At 50.9% G+C, this 20,619-nt stretch overlaps 1 protein-coding gene and 1 long non-coding RNA gene across 9 annotated transcripts in view; one reads left to right on the top strand and one right to left on the bottom strand.

The window, feature by feature from the left end:
* Positions 1-3,034, bottom strand: part of Dscaml1 (DS cell adhesion molecule like 1) — a 321,523-nt gene extending 318,489 nt beyond the window's left edge. For all 3 annotated transcript variants that reach the window (XR_013107524.1, XM_076924982.1, XM_076924983.1), the window contains exon 1: positions 2,899-3,034. Coding sequence is in view for 2 of the 3 variants with exons in the window: in XM_076924982.1 (XP_076781097.1) it covers positions 2,899-2,944 (46 nt within the window). In the remaining variant the exon portion in view is untranslated. The remainder of the gene's footprint in view (positions 1-2,898) is intronic.
* On the top strand, positions 1,419-18,448 carry LOC143439124 (uncharacterized). 6 transcript variants are annotated; one of them, XR_013107529.1, is made up of 4 exons: positions 1,419-2,275; positions 2,754-10,411; positions 14,089-15,360; positions 16,571-18,448. It is a non-coding gene; the product is annotated as an uncharacterized LOC143439124 (long non-coding RNA). The 6 variants fall into 6 exon arrangements; XR_013107528.1 differs by having other exon boundaries at positions 2,754-14,244; positions 15,257-15,360; positions 16,668-18,448; XR_013107527.1 differs by having other exon boundaries at positions 2,754-14,244; positions 15,257-15,360.
* Positions 18,449-20,619: the final 2,171 nt, after the last annotated feature.

The following is a 20,619-nucleotide window of genomic DNA, read 5'->3' as shown; positions in this document are numbered from 1 at the left end:
CCCATCCGAGGGGTTGGGGTGGGAAATGAAAAAATCAATGCAACCCATTATTTTGGCTTTTAGAAAACAGGAATTTTAGTGCCGAGGACGCTTGTTCTTTACACAGTAAAAATGCAAATTCGGGCAACACAGATGCTGGCACGCTGGATGTAACAACAGAGAGAGCCTCACTGGGGTTCATCTGGCTGCCCAGACCTGGATTTGTTTTGGCAATAATAAGGCAGTTATTGGAGACTCGATAACCGATTATTAAAACACCTTCCTGGTTTAGTTCTGGGGAAACAGGCTGAGCTCAGGCTTCGTCAAGAAAAAAAAAGGTATTTTGAGAGGAATGAAAACAGCAGAAGCTTAAAACACATTCAATAACTGCTTAATTCCATCCAGAGGACGCTCCATCTCCTCCTGTTTTCTTCTCTCTGCCTGCCGCCTCCCGCTCCTCACAGATGGACGTACAAATTATTGCAAGAGGATATTGTTTTCTGTAACAGGCTGGAACATTCGCATTTACATTTTCCTTGGTGCCGCGGGGGTGACTGGCAACGGGAGAGAAATAAACCACGCCCCATCTTTCTTGCTTTCCCCACATTACGTCTTCCCCCCCCCAGCTGCCTCCACCACCCACCTACCATGCCACCCCAAGCAGAACAGGCCCCTGGGGATCAGCCTGGCACCTAAGACCCAATTAAGGCACCAAGGAAAAGATAGGCCTGTCTGGCAAGGCTGCCTGGCGCCCAACACAGATGCTAGTGCTCCGAATGGCAAGGGAGCCAAGGATCCGCAGACCCAAAGGCCACCCAAGGCAACCATACCTGGTAACTCCTGTCTACCCACAAGACCTACTAGTGGCAACTTCCTGCCTGAGTAGCAGAGGGCTCTGCCCCTCCAGCTGTTGCCCCGTGGCCTTCTGGGCCTTTCTCCACCCCCACCCCCATCTGCTCCTTCCCTATCAAATAACTGGGGCTTCATTTATTAATGCAGAGCTCCTGGATGGGGGTGGGTGCAGTCCTGCAGGTATTTGTGAAGGAGGCTGCGGGACTGAGAAATGGGCTGTTTGCTCCTGGGAACAAGGTTAGGGACAAAGCAACTGAGTGTGGCCGCAGCTCTGGTCTGTGTTTCTTGCCTGACAAAATGGGAAAGGGATGGGGGTTGGAGTGAGAGCTATGGAGAGAGAAAGCCGCTTCGTTCACCTTATGTATATTTAATATTAACGTAATTAAAGCTGTGAGCCAAACCAGCCTGCCAGGGTGGAGGGAAGCAGGAAGAGCCCCAAGAAAGAAAATTGGTGTGTGTGTGTGTGTGTGTGTGTGTGTGTGTGTGTGTGTGTACTGAGGGCAGGAGGTAAGCTTGTTGCTCTAAGGTGGGATGAAGAGGTCAGTTCAGGAGTTCGGGGGGGGGGGGAGGGCAAGGAGTTAAGCAAGCCACACCAGCTTTGGTGTGGTACCCAGTGGCCCCCTTGGGCCTGAGAAAGTCCATCACTTTGCTCACCATTTGAGAACACCCGCCACCCAGCACCGGTATCTTCTGGGCAAAATCCCAGTGGCCTAGGCCATCAGACTGGCTCTGACCCGGCCATAAGCACAAATAAGGGTTAGCCTCCTCCTCCAACCTACTGGGCATTGCTTTGGGCTCTGGTAGGTTGCAAACTCCGGACATCCCCGGGCTTTAACAGAGGACTAGACCCCTCCTCCGGGCTCTTGACTGTCCTTCTCCATTGCCTGGGGAGTGGGGGCAAGAATTATTGTTGGACCAGGCCAACCCAAGCGAAGGGGGCGAAAGGAGAAGCTGCCCTCTGGGCGCGAAGGAGAAAAGTTAGAGGGTTGAGCAGGTAAAGCCGAGGAGCGTCTGTGCTCTACAGCGCAAGGGCGCGGAGTTCGGCCGCCTCCTCTCCCTCCCGCCATCTGCGCGCCCGGGGGCACGTCCTCTACCACAGCCTAGAAGCTCGACTGCCCGCGCTGCCCAAGTCCCGATCTGGTGCCCAGATTGGTAACCATCGAAAATGCCTGCCTTTTGCCAACCCCTCGGTCCCGGCTACCTCTCAGATCAGGTGCACGGAACCCCAGGAGCAGGTCTGGACATGCTGGACACCTGGACCCACCCCTAGCAACCTTTTCTCTCCCGGGAAACGGACACGCCCCCCAGTCTAAACACTTGTCCTCAGGTCCAGCAGGCCAACGCCAGAGCGGAGAGTCTCGCACCTTGGGGCGCGCTGCCTAAGGTGGTCAGGGAGACGCAGAGAAGCCGGAGCCAGCGCCTGGGGTACGGGGGTGAGACATAGGTGAGGGCGACTCTTGGGTCTGAAGAACAAACTTGGTGTCCGAGGGAACCCCCACCCCTCAGGACCTCTAGCTCCCCCAGCCCTGCACCCAGCCAGGCGCGGATAAGAGCCATGCGGTGCGCCGGCATTTGCGCCAGGGCGGGGGTCGAGGGCGGGCGAGGAGCGCACGAAGCTAGGGCAGGAGTGATCTTCCCTAGGTCCGAGGACCCAAATACCGAGGGCTCTCGGATGAAGTCTCGGTCCGAGGACCACCTGGCTCGCAGGGCACCCCGGGGTCCCGGCTCCAGCAAGCCGCGAGAGCGGGCAGGGGGCTGGGGGAGGGGGCCAGGGCAGAACTGAGGCCGGGCTGCGATGGGGAAAACCAGGGGTTCCTTAGCCACCGCCCCCCACGGGCGCGCCCCTAAACGGCAGGCGCAGGGGGGCTGGCAAGCGGTCCCAGGCTGACTCTCACCCGACCCTTCTCGCGGAACCTCCCCAGCTCTCGCGCCCACTCAGCGCCATGCACCGGAGTGGGTCCAGCACTCGGGCACCTGGAGCCCACCGGGCACCGCACCTTGCCTCCAGCCGCGCGCATCCCGGCCCCGCCGCCTCCACCGCCCAGCCGCGGGCAGCGCGGGTCTCACCTTTGTGTAAAGAGTCCAGGAGCAGGAGGAAAGTTACCAGCCACATGCCATAAAGAGGCCCTATTCTCCGGGGAGGTGGTCCTGTGGCCGGCCGTGCGGCAGCGCCTCTCCCCCGCTCAGCGCGCTCCCAGCCGCCCGCACTCGGCGCCCCGCTCTCTCTGCTCCTCAGCCCAGCGCACGGCGGCGGCTCCTCCCTCCTCGGCTCCCCGGCTCCTGTCATCCGCGGGGCTGGGCTAGGCGGCCGCTCTCCCCGCCCTCCCCCCCGCGACACCCCGGGTGGTGAGTGCTACTCCAGCCCCAGCCTGGGGTCCCTTAGCCCCACAAGCTCAGAGACAGAGGAGGGGACCCTGACCAGACAGTCTAGATCCTGCTCCTCTGGTCGAGAAAGGAGAGGGGTCCCTGTAACTCACAGCCTATGGTCGCATAGAGGCATATGTCATACATGTGCCAAGAGTCTGCCATGTAAGGGGCAAAGAACACTGGGTTTCTCCTGGACGGGTCATTCAAAGCCATTGCTTGCTGTTTCTTTTGGACTCAGTTTCCCTCCGCGAATGGGAAAGCATGGGTGCTCTGAGTAACATCCAGGCTGAGATCTTTGAAGACATTTAGTAGTCTATACCCCAAAGCTCAATCGTACGCGTTGCCCCAAACCTTTGGTCACTTCTGCAAGACAGCTTCCTGGAGAATCTGCCTCAGACCACCCTGTCCCCAGCACTGTCCGAATATGCACTAGCACCTTATACACTGTGAGCTTTTCAACAGTCATTTACAATGCACAGATAATGCCTGTTCTGTGTGTGCTTTATCCCTCCCCCACCCCCACCCCACCCCCACCATCACAGCTCCCTCGCCTTGCAGACTCTGGTCAAGACAAAAGTGAGGAGGTTACCCCATCAGTCACCAAATGGAAGCCTAGCACTGCTGAGCTCTGAGGCAGGCACCACAGCATCCCTGGTGTGGAAGGCTGATGTGAAAATCTTCTTTTGTCTTAATTCTCAATTAAGAGGCCACACAGGCTCCAGAGAAGGGGTCCAGCTAATCTGAGGCTACACTAAGTGCCAGCACAGAACTCTCGGTGCAAATAGCCACTTATTTTGACCTGGCTTTCTGTGAGGCATAGTAGAAAAGGTGGGAGGAGCTGAGGGGCTGCAGTCCTATCTATCAGACTCCTCCAGATGTCTCACCCAAGTTCAGACGAAGAACCAGGTTTTCTCATTCACAGGTTTTGCCAAAATATGTCTAACGTTTTAAACTAAAATTTGAAAGCTGTGCTTTTTTTTTTTAAAAAAAAAGGAAAGATACATAAAGTGTGAAATTGTCGTTTTAACCAGTTTAAAATTTGTGTGTGCGGTGTGTGTACATGTTTGCCTGGATGCAGGTGCAGGTGTGTGTGTGTGTGTGTGTGTGTGTGTGTGTGTGTAGACACTGGTCCATGTCAGGTGACTTTCCCCCTAGATCTCTTTTCACCTTATTTTTTGAGACAGGTTCTCTCTCACTAAACATGGATAGCCAAACTCAGCGCTCCATACTTACATAGCAAGCACTTTACAAACGGAGCTATCTCTCTAGCCTCCATTGTAACCATCGGTTAAGCTCGCTACTAAGTAAAGCCCCAATGTTGTCCCACCATAATCATGTCCCATGTCTAGATTTTTTTCCATCAAACTAAGCAGAAGTTCTTCACCCACTGAACAGCAACACCTCACTACCTCACTTTCCTTTTTTTTGGGGGGGGTTGTGTCGAGACAGGGTTTCTCTGTGTAGCCCTGGAACTCACTCTGTAGACCAGGTTGGCCTTGAACTCGGAAATCCACCTGCTTCTCCTTCCCAAGTGCTGAGATTAAAGGTGAGTCCCACCACTGCCCGGCTAATACCTCACTTTCCAGTCTCTGGACCCTCCCTTCAGTCTCTGGACCCTCCCCTCAGTCTCTGGAAACTCTCCTCAGTCTCTAGACCCTCCCCTCAGTCTCTGGAACCTCCCCTCAGTCTCTGGAACCTCCCCTCAGTCTCTGGAACTCCCCCCAGTCTCTGGAACCTCCCCTCAGTCTCTGGAACCTCCCCTCAGTCTCTGGAACCTCCCCTCAGTCTCTGGAACTCCCCCCAGTCTCTGGAACCTCCCCTCAGTCTCTGGAACCTCCCCTCAGTCTCTGGAACCTCCCCTCAGTCTCTGGAACTCCCCCCAGTCTCTGGAACCTCCCCTCAGTCTCTGGAACCTCCCCTCAGTCTCTGGAACCTCCCCCCAGTCTCTGGAACCTCCCCTCAGTCTCTGGAACCTCCCCTCAGTCTCTGGAACCTCCCCTCAGTCTCTGGAACCTCCCCTCAGTCTCTGGAACCTCCCCTCAGTCTCTGGAACTATCCCTTGATCTCTATGCACTTGATCTTTATGCACTTGCACTAGTCTAGTTTCCTCATAATGAGTGGAAAACATAGACCTTTGCTTCTTTTGTGTCTGCCTTAGCACACCTTTTCAAGGTTTAACGGTATTAGAGCGCGTGGCAGAACTACATTCCTCTTTACGGTTGAATAGTACTCTATACACCATTTGTTTATTCATTCATCCATCAAATCCATCACTTGCACTTTTGGCTCTTGTGAATAACTATGTGATCAACACATTTGTAAGAACATCTCTTTGTGTCCCCACTTTCCATTCTTTGGGGGTACAGATCCAGAAGTGGGATTTCTGGATAGTATGATAATTTTATGCTTAACTTTTTGAGGAACTGCCAGACACATTTAATTTTTTAATACAGTATTTTAGGAGTTTAAAGGGCTCTCGCCTGCAATTACTCTATGTAACTCCCATAAAGTCTATTAAAGTTTCATCAGGCTCCTTTAAAACTGGCTAGGACATTGAGGCTCACACAAGAGCACCAAGCTCAAAGTATCAAAAGCAAGACCAAAATCCAGGCCTCCAGATCCCAGCAGTTGCTCGCTCTCTGCTGTTCAGCCCTCCCTGGTGATTGAGCCAGCACTCTGAAGCACATGCTTTTGGGTAGGTGGCTTGTTGTCTGTAAATGCACAGACTTCGGGGGGGGGGGGGGTTTGACACGACCTGGCCCAAGGCTGTGTTTTGCAGGTGGCTCCCTGAGAGGAGAAGCCATACACCTGTCTGAGGTCATACAGGAAGTGACAGAATCCACTTGTCTTCTCTCCTGTCCTGTCTTCTGTTACCTTTCCACAGCATCCTAGCCCATGGGACTTGTTCTTTCATTGTGTCCCTTCCTGCCGAAGGAGAAACTCAGGGAGAAGAATCCAGTTATTTAAAGCTAAGCCTATTGACCCAGAGCACCTGGTCAGGCTTTGCCTAAAATAAACCACTAAGTCAGACGGGATGAAAGAGTTCTGTCTGCTGCAAGGGGACAAGGCCAGAGAGGGCCTGGGATGACGGCACAGCTGCCCCAGCTCTGAGCCTCCAGGCTAGAGGAAAAAGAGGTTTCCTCTCTTCATCCACCTGAAGTTCTCCCTAGAACCCAAGTGTCTTCTTCATGCTGATTGCAGAAGACCTGTGTGATACCTAAAGGATGAGGTCATTCACTATGTCTGTCCCTTGTAGAGGAAGCATCTGTACTAGTCTGACATAGAGAGAAATCTAAGGGAGGGTAGGCTCAGGGACTCCTACTAGCAAAGAGACTTTTCAACACTGCTCTTGAGTGTGGCCTTGGACTCAGGCTGTGTTCTCAGTCCAACCCTGCCACTTGCTGCAGAATCCCCTGGGAAACATTTGTGTATCAGATCCTGGTGTCCCTCACCTGGAAAGTGGAGACAGCTCAGCATCTTTGGCAGGAAGTCATGTGAGAATTAACTAGGACAAGCCTGGTGGCCAGCACAGCATGGCACAAGTAAATATTACTGATGTCATTGGCTTTGCTCACAAAGACCTTGACTGCTCTGGGGTGGAAACTGCTCTGCTGGGGGATCTGGAGTCTCGCACCCTATGCTATGAGAAGACCTTAATGAATGAGTTGAGGACCCTGGCTGCAGAAATATGGACAGTGTTCACTGATAGAAGAAGGAAGGAAAGCAGGGAGGGAGAGAGGGAGGAAGGGCAAGAAGGAGGGAAGGACCAGGATGGAGGGATGGACAGATGGAGGGATTGGAGGGACCTGGTAACAGACAGATCTTACTTTTTGCATTGCCATTTCCTAAATTGTGTTCCTCGCTGGTACTCAGTAGTCACTCTGACAGTGACAGCTTGGTTCAAACATACTCAGAAGTCCACTTTGCGTCTCCTTGTATGGGGGTTTCTTGCCATGGCTGAACATTAAGGAGAAACAAAGTGTAGGGGAGGAGAGCCAGTTTGTTCCTTCACAACCCCAAACCAGGTGGGAACCCCCACACCCACATGTAAGTCTACGTACACCAGTGTAAGAACAAACACAGTTGCCCAGGAAAAACAGACATTTGTACAGGTAAACATAAACACTTAAAGACGGGCCCACCTGTGCTTAGCTACAGTTTGAATGCAGTCCAAAATTGCATACCGGCACTTCCGCATAGGACTGGAATTCATGGGATTCTTTTCTTATGGGGGACACCACTTAACAGCATCGAGAAATTCCCAGTGTTTTCCTGCACTGGAACTCTGAACAAAGATTTTTTTTTAAAGCCACTGTCAGTTAAAACAGCTTCAGGAAGTCACAGAGAGATTGGGAGGTGAGCTCTGTCCAATTCAGGTTAATCATGGATATTTAGGGGGTATTATTTTGCCATCCTGTATTAAGAGCAGAGCCATCACAAGAAACAACCGCTGTTTTTATTGTTTAACTTAGACAATGAACTTACATATTTTGGCTACTTTTCTACAAAAATAAAGCCATGTAATTATTTCAACAAAGCCTTCATATGTGCTCAGACATTCTTGGGCAATTTCAGTATAAATATGGCTTTCATAGAGGGAATCAATACTGAACCAGGTCGATCTTAAAAACTTAACACTTGGGGTTATGTAGCTAATTTGAGATTGACCTTCATGGCGCTTACTCATTGATTGGAAGAGGGGGAAAAGCAAGGATTTCCCTTCTCTCCATCCTATTTGTAATAGATTTCAATGCTGTGCACAGAATCTTGGGCTAGGATCTCATGGTAGCAGGAGCAGCAGCAGGAGCAGCAGCAGGAGCAGCAGCAGCAGCATCCATCTCAACAAGTCCCTTAGTTATATCAGAGCCCTGTTTCTTCATCTGTTTCTGTTCTTCATCTACAGTGACAGGTTTGGACAAAAAGATGAAGTAAACACATGTATGCAGGAACTTTAGATTCACACCCACATTGTGTGTGTGTGTGTGTGTGTGTGTGTGCGCGCGCGCGAATGTGTATGTGTCCCTGCAAAATATGCATGCTCTCTAATGCAGGCAAACAGACAGAATTATAAATGTTTAATCACAGATACTCAGAAATAAACAATAATATGTAAAATAAATACTGAGATTTCCACCTTTAAGTTTTTTTTTTTTTTTAAATTTATTTACTTTATTATGAGGAGTCGTGGAGATGCCAGAGAACAGGGATCAGGAGCTGGCTCTTGGCTCTCTCCTCCCTCCACAGGCCCCAGAGAACCAAACTCAGGCTGTCCAGCTTACAGGGCAGTCATTTCCCCACCTCCATCTCTCTGAGACAGGATGAACTACTCAGATTCATAGACCACGATGCTTCCGTAAAGCACCGTGTGTGGCACCTAAAGAGAAAGAAGCCTCTGACCGACTTCTCACATGTCCTAACAGCATCAGGTACTGTCACTCATGCTGGCCTAGCTGAGCAAAGACCGAGATGTGCCAAGGTGCCTCCCCTTAGGTGGGGGTTTCCCGGGCTTATCTTGTTCAGGCTCCTGCCTCGACACTGACTGTCACTGGAGTCTAAGGCTATGGAGTCCCCAGAAAGCAGAGGCAGACTATCCCAACCATGTTCTGTTAGCCCCCAACTCTGAGGCTGGCTGAGAAGCCAACCCAGGGATCCCCTCTGAAGTCTGACTTCTGCAGGTTCGCAGTCATAATTCTCTCTAGAGTTGAGGCTTAGGCTGGAGTGGAAGGTATCCAGTCTGAGAGTCAAACAAACCAAAAGCAGAAACTCAGGCTGCACTGCTTCCCAGCTTGTCCTACAGGTCCCTCATCGATAGTTCATGCACTTTTACTAAACTATCTTCTATACAAAAATCTCTCTGAGCTTGATGGGTGTGATGATGCACACACTCAATCCCGGTGCATGGGGGTGGGGTGGGCAGGGGCAGAGGCAGACAGACAGCTGTCCGTGAGTTTAAGGCCAGCATTATCTGCATAATGAGTTCCAGGACATCCTGAGACACAGTGAGACCCTGTCTCAAAAAACAAAAACAAAACCCCATCAACAAAAATGTTCTTAGGTCCTTCTCCAAGGGCCAGTCCTCACTCCCCAGCAAAGAAACTACTCTCCACAACAGACAGCAAAGAAAACCACAACCAACAGAAATGAAGAATGGTAGAGCCCAGTCCCACTGTTACATCTTCAATAGCGCTCCTGAACCCAAGGCCCAAAAATAATTTCAGAAAAGGGGACGGAAAGATTGGAAGCCAGAAGATCAGGAGTTGGCTGTGAGATTGCATCTCTTAGGGACATCAGAAATGGCATCCATAATAGTTCATAACTGCCTGAACAGGAGCTGAACAGAGACAGCACCATCAGACAGACTAACACAGACAGAGGAAAGGCCTCCACCCTATTCAAAGAATGACAGACAACAGGGAAATGATGACAGCAGAGAAAATAGTCTTATGGTCTTCCCCAGAGAAGAACACACCAATTGGTACCCAATACCAAAAGGGCAGAACCCCCCAAAAAGAAAAAAGATACACATATGTGTATATATATGTATATATATGTATATATACAAAATATACACACATATATGTATGTGCATATATATGCAAAATCTGTGTGTATATACAAAATATATACACATATATATAATATATATATATTTTATGTATATGTACATATATATGTATATATACACAGACATATGCATTATATGGACTGAGCAGGTTGTACTTACATATTTAAGAATGTCTCTGTGTTTAGAAAACAATTATTAATGAGACAGAGGTCATGAATTAGAAAGAGCAAGAAGGGGTATGAGGGATTTCAGAGGGAGAAAACAGAAGGGGAAATGATAGCATTATATTATAAACTCAAAAATAAAGAAACCAACCTCTGAACACTCTGCCTTTTCCAGCCCCAGGCCCCTCCTCTGCCCACCATGGGCTGTTCTTCGGTGAGGCCAAATGTACTCTGGCATCCCCTTGGCTGTGACTCCCAGAGACATCGAGTGGCCTGTGGCAAAGGAACTCAGCCCTTTGTTATGAGCTGAGGCTCTCTGCACTCACATGACTGTTTCTCCTGCTGGCACTTGGTGCCCAACTCCCTTGGCCATGCCCACAGGCCTTCTCCTGGAGCCTCTGTAAACACTGACTGAACACCTGGCGTGGCTGTCTCACCAGGTGCCAAGCACCTTTCTACATCCCCACATATCACCGCCCCACAGGTATGAGCTTCCTCTTGAGTCTGAGCCCCAAGTTTGGCAGTCCTCATATCGGCATCTCTGGCCTCTCAGGGTGAGCTCTCGGCAGGATGCTGGCATCTGCAGATGTACCAACCTCAAAGCCAAAAATGGTTTGGCAAAGGCACACCCAGCCTGCATCCCTGTCGTCTTCCTGATTGTCATTATGGGGAGGTTTTTTTTCCCCGGGGGGGGGGGGGGTCCAAGTGTTTTGTCTTTCATCTAAGATCTTCACAAAATAGGGCCAGAGACCTAAAGGCATGGTGGCACATGCCTTTAATCCCAGCGCTTGGGAGGCAGAGATAGGTGGATTTCCTGAGTTCGAGGCTAGCCTGGTCTACAGAGTCAGTTTCAGGACAGCCAGGACTATACAGAGAAACCTTGTGGGGGCTTAAAAAGGGAAGGGGAGGCAGAAAGGGTCAGACACGCTTTTGTGTGTTATACAAAATATAGCAGCTGAATGTCCAGGGACAGGTGGCATGCCGAGAGCTGGCAGCTCAAGTTCAGGATCCTTCAGGCTAAAGGGCACACTCCTATGCTTAGAGCTTTTGAAAGAGTGTGTGAGATGACTTAGTTAATCTGCAGCCTTTGCCTTGCTCTCTATTTCCTAGCATCCCAAGGGGTCTGGTGAGCACCGGGTGTCTGACTCATTTTCAGGTGAAACATATTTGCGTAGTTCACAGGTTATTCATGCCTCTGTCCCATGAAGGAAATGGCTTGCAGGAACATGTTTCCAGAGCCAGGACAGCTCACCTGGCTTTACTCTGCTGTGGAGCCCGGGCTAAACTTGAACTCACATCCACCTGAATTGCAGAGGTACCCCACTATGCCAGGCTTGCTCACTTGGCTATGATCAGGTGTAAAGTAGATGGAGGCAGCAGCTGGTCTGTGGAAGTTTGAGACACACAGAGCATCTCAAAGAAGAAGAGTGGGACAGAGGCATCTCAGGAGGTTGGCTAAGGGAAACACGTGACCTTCCAGATTTCCGTGATATTTGTATATTCCTTTTCACAATTTGTCATCTGTTTTAATTTTGTGAGTGTGTGTGTGTGTGTGTGTGTGTGTATGGTATCTATACACGTATGTGCACAGATCCGTATCAGGTGTCTTCCTCAGTTACTGTCCACTTTATATTTTGAGACTGGGTCTCTCACTGGACCTAGAGCTAAACTGCCTGGAAACAAGCCCCAGGGCTTTGCTTGTTTCTGCCTCACCCGCTCTGGGATTACAGGTGAGGCAGAAACAAGGGATTACAGATAGCACCTGGCTTTTCTGTGGGTGCTGAGCTGAGGGACCCAAACTCAGGACCCCAGACTTGTAAAGCAAGAGCTTTACCAGCTGAGCTATCCCCCCCAGACCCTGTTGCCACTTTGTCATTCCAAGTTAGCAATCACATTTTATCTATTCGTAAACATTTTTAAGAGACTCGTTTTATGTGTATGGTTGTTTTGCTTGCCTGCATATCTGTGCATCACATGCACGCAGTGCCCGCAGAAGCCAGAAGAGGGTGCTGGGTACCTCGCAACTGGAGTTACAGATGATTGTTAGTGGCTCTTTGGGCACTGGGAATCCAAGTCAGTCCTCTGAACAAGCTGCCAGTGCCTCTTGTCACTGTGACAAACTGTCAGCAGAGAGGACAGAGCAATCACTGGAAGAGAGCAATAAGCTCCTCCAGCCACCAGCACAGGAACTATGAGCAGGAGGGAATCCCTCCAGTCAGGTATTGAGGCAAGAGACCAGGGCGACTGACAGTGAGCAGAGGCTTTGTCCAGTGAGTATGGGGTACATCACTGCTAAGGGCCCTTCTCACTTGACCCGCCCCATCTCACCTCTGGGTTCTCTCTAAGCCTCCGAAGAGGTTTCACCAACCTGAGGTTCAATGTCACCAGTGTCAAGGGCTCCCTCCTTACCCTGAAGCCTACTCTAACTTTATTACCTATGCACACATTTTGGTCTGTTGAACCTCGTGTGCCTGGCCCGTCTGGAGTGCACAGGCTGGATCTAATCTCTCCCAGATGACAGCTTTCCACAGAGTGGAGAAGAGCTACCAGGGCCCCAAGAGTTCCTTCCACATTTCTAGTCTTTGCTGCCTGCCATTTTAACAAGATTGCTAGAAATCTCCACTGTGCTGGCTTCCCTTTCTGCCCCGCCCCTCCCTGCTCACTCTACAGCACAGACTGGCCTAGAACTTGAGATTCCCTCACCTCAACGGGCATCTTTTTGAGTGTGAGGTTACAGGTATTCACCACCATGCCTGGGTAACATTTCCCTTTAAACAGAATAGACCCAGTGCAGTAGATAAGGGTCAGTGCAGGAACTAGCACCCCCTGTGGGAGCCCATCAGCTCTGACTACTGCGATGGGCCCTTTAGCCTTGGCAAAGCACAGCCCTGTGGCCCTAGTGTGGATCACTGGGTGAGAGCTGTAACTCAGTGCATCATTTCCTGAGTATGGGCCAGGAGTAATGAACACTGGCGACTTATTCAACCTCAACGTGATTGCCTAACACACACACTGGTGATATTGGTGATAGTACGGTCAGAGGTCAGTCCCACAAGGAGCAGAACTCTGGGGTAGAATACAGCATCAGGGAACAGGAGGGCCCAGCCTCAGGCCGCCGTAATCACTGAATGCCACCTCCTTAGCAAAGCTGACCCCATTTTTAAAAACAACTTCAGCTGACAATGTGAAAAGACCAAGTATGGCATTTTTTTTCAAGTGTCTCACCGGAAAGTCACAGATAACAGACAGAAACAAACTTATGGTCGATGAGTTTGGAAAACCCTGGGACGGCTGGAGGTAAACAGGCTTTTCCTGAGAGCCCCTCAGCATGCCAGAGTCCCCACACTATGAGGTTTCCTGACTTCTTTTGGTCTAAAATATTTGTCCTTTTACTCTGTACAGCCCACCCATGTCCCCTATAGGAAGCATACCCCTAGGGCTTCTATATTTATTTGTTTGTTTCTCTTTCTTTATTGTGGTGCTAGTGACTAAACTCAGAGAATGCTAGGCAAGCACTTGACCACAGAGCTAATTCCCAGCTAGCCCATTTATTCCATTTTTTTTTAAAGCTGTTGTAAGCACAGCCACCCACTCCCCAGACCCTAAAGGTAATGAAAAAAAAAAATCTCTGGATGGTCCAACTCAGAGTCTCTGTCCTCAAACCGACCCTATGGTGGGGAGAATGGCTGTAAACTGAACCCAAGACTCACAGTCAATATGGCAGAGCAGGGAATGCTTAGAGGACATTCTCTGTATGTTCCTGGATTAACAGGTTAAAGTGACAGTCAATAGCTGGACAACACTGCAAGTCGTCATAGCCTAGGGCAGAAATAAGGCTCTTTTCTTTGAGAAAGAGGGGGGCGGGAGGAGAGGAGAAAAATGTATGCAGGTGTTTTATATATGTCTATGCACCTGTGCATGCAGTGTCTACAGAACCAGAAGAGGGTAAGGGATCCCCTGGAACTGGAGTTATAGATGGTGGTAAACTGTCACGTGGATGCCAGGCATTGAGCCGGGGTCTCTGCAAGAACAATCAACACTCTTAACCTCTGAACCATCTCTCTAATTCCTTTCTTCTTCTCTTTTATGGTCATATGTACCCCTGGCTGACCTCAAACTTGCTACGGAGCTGAGGATGACCTTGAACTCCTGATCCTCCAGCTTCCATCTCCGACCCATCTCCTACGTGCTGGCCACTCCCACTCTACCTAACAGAGATGGTTGCTGCTGTTCTATGATGGTGTCTATGTCACTGACGGGGGTTGGGGGTTGCCCAGTGTGTCTCTTACACTGTCTGCTCAGCCCTCCACACTCCAGGTAGACATTCCCTAAGTGTTGTTTTGAATGAATCTGGGATGGCGTGGTTGGGAGAGATGATTTTTCAAATATCACTGAGTGGTGAGGCTTATGAAAGCTATGAAGGAGTTGCTTAAATTCAGAAAAGGGGGCAGCCAGCAACAACACAGGTAGAACTTGACCTGGGCTCAAGGGTTGGGAAAGCCCAGGCGTTGTGTTGGCAAAAAGCACACAGCAAGTGTCTGAGGCTGAGTCAACCTCACACTGAGGCGCACAGTGTTGTAAGGACGTCGGCAACGACACTTTAGTTAGGACGTTGAAGCTAAGCAGAATGAACCAATTGTTCATCAGGATCAGCTGCTCCATTTGGCAGATTTCAGCCAGAGCCACGGACTGTCACCCATAGCGATGACTGTAACAGGCCCTGGGGGTGGCTCAGTGTCACACTCAGGCCCTCAGGACAGATCATTCAGCTGAGGATCAGAGAAACAGCTTAACTTGTCCCTACACCACCGCTGGTGACCTTTGCATGGTCACTGGCGGTGTGGCAAGAGTGTTTGCCATCACCTTTCCAGAGCAGATTTGATACAGAAAAGTTCAAACATGTGCAAGCAGGGAGAGATCACCTGACCACCGGATCACCGGGCTGGCTTCCCAGCTGCACCCACTGCTCACTTGAGGCCTGTCTGGTTTCCCAGGCTGCTCACGACGTCTTGGATTTTTACATTTTTATGCTACTTGTTATTGTGGGACTCAGAGAACAACTTTCAGGTGCCTTGTCTTCCACTGAGGCAGTTTCCTGTATACCTTGAACTGATTTGAAGAAAATCTCTTGCGTTATATGATATCATCAGTAGACTTTGTGTCCTCCTGGCAGATGTACCCTAGGCTAGGGACACCCCATCCTGTTCCCCTCTCACCCACCCTTCCAAACACCCTGGTATTTGGGCATACATGTTGAGTCATGGGACCACCTAGCCTAAAGCACTGACCACAAGGCTAGCTTCTCTGAGCCTCCTATGTCTCTGCCTAGAACCACTTCCCTCAGCCTGGCTTCTCTGGAGACAGAGGCAGCTGGATGTGCTGGTCTTCTGCCTGGTGGTGTTGTTGCTGTGAGCACAAGTGTCTCTAGACCAGGTTGGTCCTAAACTCACACTCTGGCCCTGCCCCTAAGCCCTGTTCATTCCTGCCTTGGGGCAGGGGAGGAGGGGAGGAGGGGAGGAGGGGAGGAGGGGAAGTCTCTGTCTGGGAAGAAAGGACTCTCTCCCCTTGCCGGTCTAAGAGCAAGAGGTACAGAAGGGACCAAAGAGAGATAAGCTTTCTCAGTAGATTGGCCAGATTGGGGGGCGGGGAGTGGGGTGGTACAGTACCTACTATGGCCAGCAGGTGTCACCTAAAGGCTAAGCACTAAAAACCTGTGGGGGGTGTGGGAAGTCACTGGGAGGTGTTCTTTCACTATTAAATCCTACCAGACCTGGGAGAACAGGATGAAGCTCCCTCCGCCCCCCCCTCCACCCCCGCAGATTTCGCTTGATCGATCTGACGCAGCTTGGATCTCAAGTGAAGCTTTAGTTCGAAGTACGTTTGCATCAGGCCCTAGGGCCAGCCTGGGGTCGATATTCCTGTTCTACAGACGAGGAACCTGAAGCTCTGGAAGCCAGGCGGTTGTTAATGTTACATAGCCACTAAAGGGCTGCGCTTGGAGTTGGTAATAGGATGTAGCTCTAGTCTTCTGACTGCGCTGGGCACTGTGCGGTGCCATGTCCCTACCGGCCTCGTCGTCAAGAGGAGACCAGAGGTCACAGTTGTCCTTGGCCCTTGGAGAAAAGTAAAGGGACAAGATACTCTAGGAGTGGCAAGAGACTTACTGTTTATCCGAGGGCATCTCCCTCCAGGTCTCAAAGTCTGCTTTTCAGCGGGGGTGGGGTGGGGGGGTGGGGGGGGTCCACCTAGATCAGGGGCTTCCAAACCCTGCTTACATGAGAGAGCACAGACACACAGACACAGACGCACGGGCACTCAAATGAATGAATTGGGAGAGAAAGATAGTCCCGAGACTTGGGTGTTTGCAGTGTCCCATGGGTGGTGGGGGCAGGAATCCTCTGTAGGTTTCTCATCTGCGTTTTTATAAACAGTCTTCACTCTAGTTTGTCAAAGGGCCTAACACAGTGCCTGGCACACACTAACTATTCAAATCCTTGATTGAAGCACACGCTCCTCACGACCCGAGTTGAGCTTGCCTTGTCCCTCGCCCAAGTCCTGTTCTGTTTGGTAGCAACCTGTGGCTTTGTTTATATGCTTAATCTCTCTCAACCTAATGATGGGGCTTATAATGTCCATCTCACAGATGAGGAAACTGAGGCACAGAGCTTCGGAAGGATTTCCCTGTTACTGTCCAGCTGATGGCCTGCACCATCACCTGTGTCCCATCTCTGCCCCTGCAGGAGCTGAGAGGAGAGAAGTAGTAAGTCTGGATGACAACCAGGTTTCTAGACCTGCTCGGACTGGAGTGGTGACATGAGAGTCTATGCAGACAGTGGCATCCAGATTTTGCCCCATTTGGTGAAGAGCTGGGCCAGCAGGAGCCTCCACGTGGCCAGAAGGTTACATTGTTATGCCCACTCTCCCCAAAGGGATGGTTGTAGGGGGCAGAGTGCATCTCCCCAACTCTGCTTACTCTCTGGGGAGGCTACATCTCTGCTTTCCCCAACTCCAGCTGAGTATACAGTCCTCTGTGAACCTTGAAACGGAGAAGCTGGTTATGTGGCGCCCCCTTGTGTCTGAGGACAGGACAGCAGCGCTGCAGGCTGTGCTGAAAATTGGCCTGATTCTCTGCCATCCAAAGTTGTGTCTCACAGGCAAGACTGCAACCTGCGCCGTCCCATCCCACTTGTGTCCATATCCAACTCTGAGACCTCCCTGAAAGGACACACAGTGCCCTCCAGCCTGGGTCCCTCGTTCTCTGATATGTGGGCAGAGCTCTGCGGAGGCGGGCAAGGGTTGCCGGTCATACTTTGCTTGCTGTTGATATGATAAAAGACAACTAGAGACAGAAAAGAATTTATTCAGCTTACACTCCCAGGTCACAGTCCATCCTTGAGAGAAGTCAAATCAGGAACCTGGAGGCAGGAACTGAAGCAGAGGCCATGAAGGAAAACTGCTTACTGGTTTGCTCCCCATGGCTTGCTCAGCCGGCTTTCTTATGCAACCCAGGACCACCAGCCCAGGGATGATTGAACCTCCCATATCAACCGGTCATCAGGAAAATGCCACACGAACAATGCCTACAAGCCCCTCTTCCCAGATAACTCTAACTTGTGTCAAGTTGACAAAAAATTAACCAGCAACACTCCCTGAGGCGCGTGGGCCTAACTTCTGCCACGGCATTACCAGAGCTGTTAGGGCCACAGTGTGGGATCTAACACACTGGGCCACCCGTCCTCACAGGTGTACTGACAGACAGGTCACAAAGGAAAGTGACTACATTGAAAGAAGAAACAACGACGTCCAGGGCGCTCCCAGGGAGCGAGCCACTGACCCTCACTGGTAGATTCAATTTCCTCCTGCAAGGTGGTCTGTCAGAATCACGTGGGAGGTCTTCCCAGGAGACAGACATGCTCCCCTCTGCCTGGCAGCAGGCTTTTCCTTCTCCTAGCATGAGATTCCTGGGGAAATTCCAGTTCCTCAGTGAGACCCTTATTATAGCCAACAGAAGGGATCACAGAATATATTTATTGCTGCAGGGACTCTTGCAATAGCCCAGAGGCCAGGCTGCCCTCTGCTCAGCCTTTATCTGCATTGGGCTTACTCTGCTTCTCCCCAGTTTCAGCACAACCCTGTTCCTCACATAAAAGGAAACCATTTCTCACATTCACCTTGGCCTCAGCCTATGTGGTACTTAGAATATGCTTGGCCTTGGGCGTGACACTCTTAGGAGGTGTGGCCTTGTTGGAGTAGGCGTGTCCTTGTTGGAGTGGGTGTGGCCTTGTTGGAGTGGGTGTGGCCTTATTGGAGGAAGTGTGTCACTTTGGGGGCCGGCATTGAGACCCTCCTCCATACCACATGGGAGCCAGTCTTCTCCTAGCAGCCTTCAGATGAAGATGTAGAACTCTCAGTTCCTCCTGCACCATGCCTGCCTGGATGCTGCCATGCTTCTGCCTTGATGATAAAGGACTGAACCTCTGAACCTGTAAGCCAGCCCCAATTAAATGTTGTCCTTATAAGAGTTGCCTTGGTCATGGTGTCTGTTCACAGCACCTAACTAAGACAGCCTAGGAGGACCACAGACCACTTCCCTCTTCCTCAAGGGAAGAAAGTGAGAGCCCCAGCTGAGGGGGCAGGACCCATGGAGTGAAGACATCTCACAGGTGGCCAGTTGTCCCTATATCTTAGTTCACATGGGACTGAGAGGGTAATGGGTGTTCGAGTCTAACCCTGGGACCTGGCTATCTTGAAGGTGGGCTCATAGGGCACTGGCTCTTTGCCATTTCTGGACATCATGGTGTCCTGAGAAGAGGGTCTAGGACAGTACTCTTATGGAGACATTTCCTAATTAAGACTCCTTTCTCTGATGACTCTAGCTTGTGTCAAGTTGACACAAACCCACCCAGTACACCAAGACTCAGAGGATGAACTGAAGGCTGATACTGGGAAAGGCCTCAAAGATGCCCCACCTCAGTGAGCCTACACACCACTGACTCTGCCCCAGACCCCATGCCTGCACAACCCTCCTCACCCCTAGTGGTGGGTCTCTTCTAACCATCTTCCTCTAAGCAGCCAGTGTGGTCACTCAACTAATGTTTACCGAGTACATCCTCTGCTGGATCTGGGGTGGCCACTAGGGGGCGTGCATGAATTTAGAGGTATTATTCCCACCCTGGAATAGCGAACCTGCTAGGGCCCGGAGTGAAGAAATGTTCTGGTCTAAGAAGGTCCTGGTAGCAGGAAAGATCCCAGAACAGCTGGGGCCCATTCTGCATCCCCCTATCCCTGCTCATGTCCCCCCAGTGGCTGTCTGAGGGCTCAGGCCTCTCCTGAATCAGAATAACTTTATTAACTTGGTAGTGAATGTTGGGTTTGCAGACAGGAGACCTGAAATGGCATTTACTGCAGAGCAGAGATGCTGAGTTCTGGAAGTCTCTGTGTGAGTGAAGACTCAGTTACAGATTGACAGGACTTTCTGGGGAACAGAGAATTCACGATACTCCCGGAGAGGGCCATACTAGCTCCTTCTTCTGCTTCTCCAGGTGTCTTATGGCAGACTTTTTCACTTCCCAAGCTGCTGCTCCCACGTGGCTGTGTGCATCTAGTTGTCCATTAAGAACAATTCTGTAGGGAGAGAATTTGCTCCAGCTCCAACTTTCCCTTCAGAGCCGCCACCCAGTGTCTTTTAGACTGGACCTCAGAATTTTTGTCCCCTGTTTTGTTTCCCCAAAAGCCAAGTCTGGAGACAGACAAGGACCTTTCCAAGGCCACACAGCAGGCTTGGGGACAAAGCTAGTTGGAAGGCCAGTTTCAGTTACCAGAGTATAGTCAGTGGCCTGTGGGGCTGCAGCAGCTGCTGCCTGGCTGGGAACTTCCCACCCTCCTCCATCTCCTGCCTGGCTCACCCGGGCATCCCTCCCTCTGACACCAAGACATTCTTCCAGGAAGCCACGGTGAGAAGTTCTCAAAACAGAGAACCAGGTTTACAGATGTAAAGACAGGCAACAGCACTGTGGAATTATGGGACACATTGCGCAGCCCAGCCGACTTGGAGAAACAAATCTGCCAAATGGGACTTGAGGAGTGGCTCTGGCCCCTGACCCTCCCAGATGTGAGTTCCTTAACAACTGGGGACCCCCCCCCCCCGCAACACACACACCCTAACCTATGTTCTGCTGCCATCCCTCTTGTCCCTCCAGTGTCTTAATGAAAGTCTGGGCCCTAAGGTTCCAAATTCTAAGACGTTCTTCCCAGCCCCTCAGCTCTCCAATTGCAAGGACACAAAGTATTCCCAGTTCTTTGTGTATCCTGAGACCGGAGGGGACCTGAGTCCCCAGAATCTTCTCCCTTGCAGTCCATGTCTCAGTGTTGCTCTCCTAACACACTTGACTGTGGAGGCTAAATCGCTGACTCTGAGGTCCAAGCTGATCATCGTCCTGACTGGGACTGCAGAGCCGAGTGATGAGTGCATTCACCAGGCAGGGTGTCTATTCTGGATTACCATCCAACTGCAGTTCCGAGCATGGCCACCAGGGGTGCACGTCTGCAGAGAGGTGATTCATCTCCCCAGCTGGAGTACTAGATCCCTTGAGCAAGGTATTGGAGCTTGGTCCTCCCTCAACCCTAGGATCCACCTCTAACCAAGAAGATCCTCGTTTTTTCTGTGGGTAGGGCCAGCAGAGCTACTCAAAG

The sequence above is a fragment of the Arvicanthis niloticus genome, chromosome 26 (assembly GCF_011762505.2).
Source record: "Arvicanthis niloticus isolate mArvNil1 chromosome 26, mArvNil1.pat.X, whole genome shotgun sequence".
Taxonomy (NCBI): domain Eukaryota; kingdom Metazoa; phylum Chordata; class Mammalia; order Rodentia; family Muridae; genus Arvicanthis; species Arvicanthis niloticus.
This window is presented reverse-complemented; position numbering and strand designations above follow the sequence as displayed.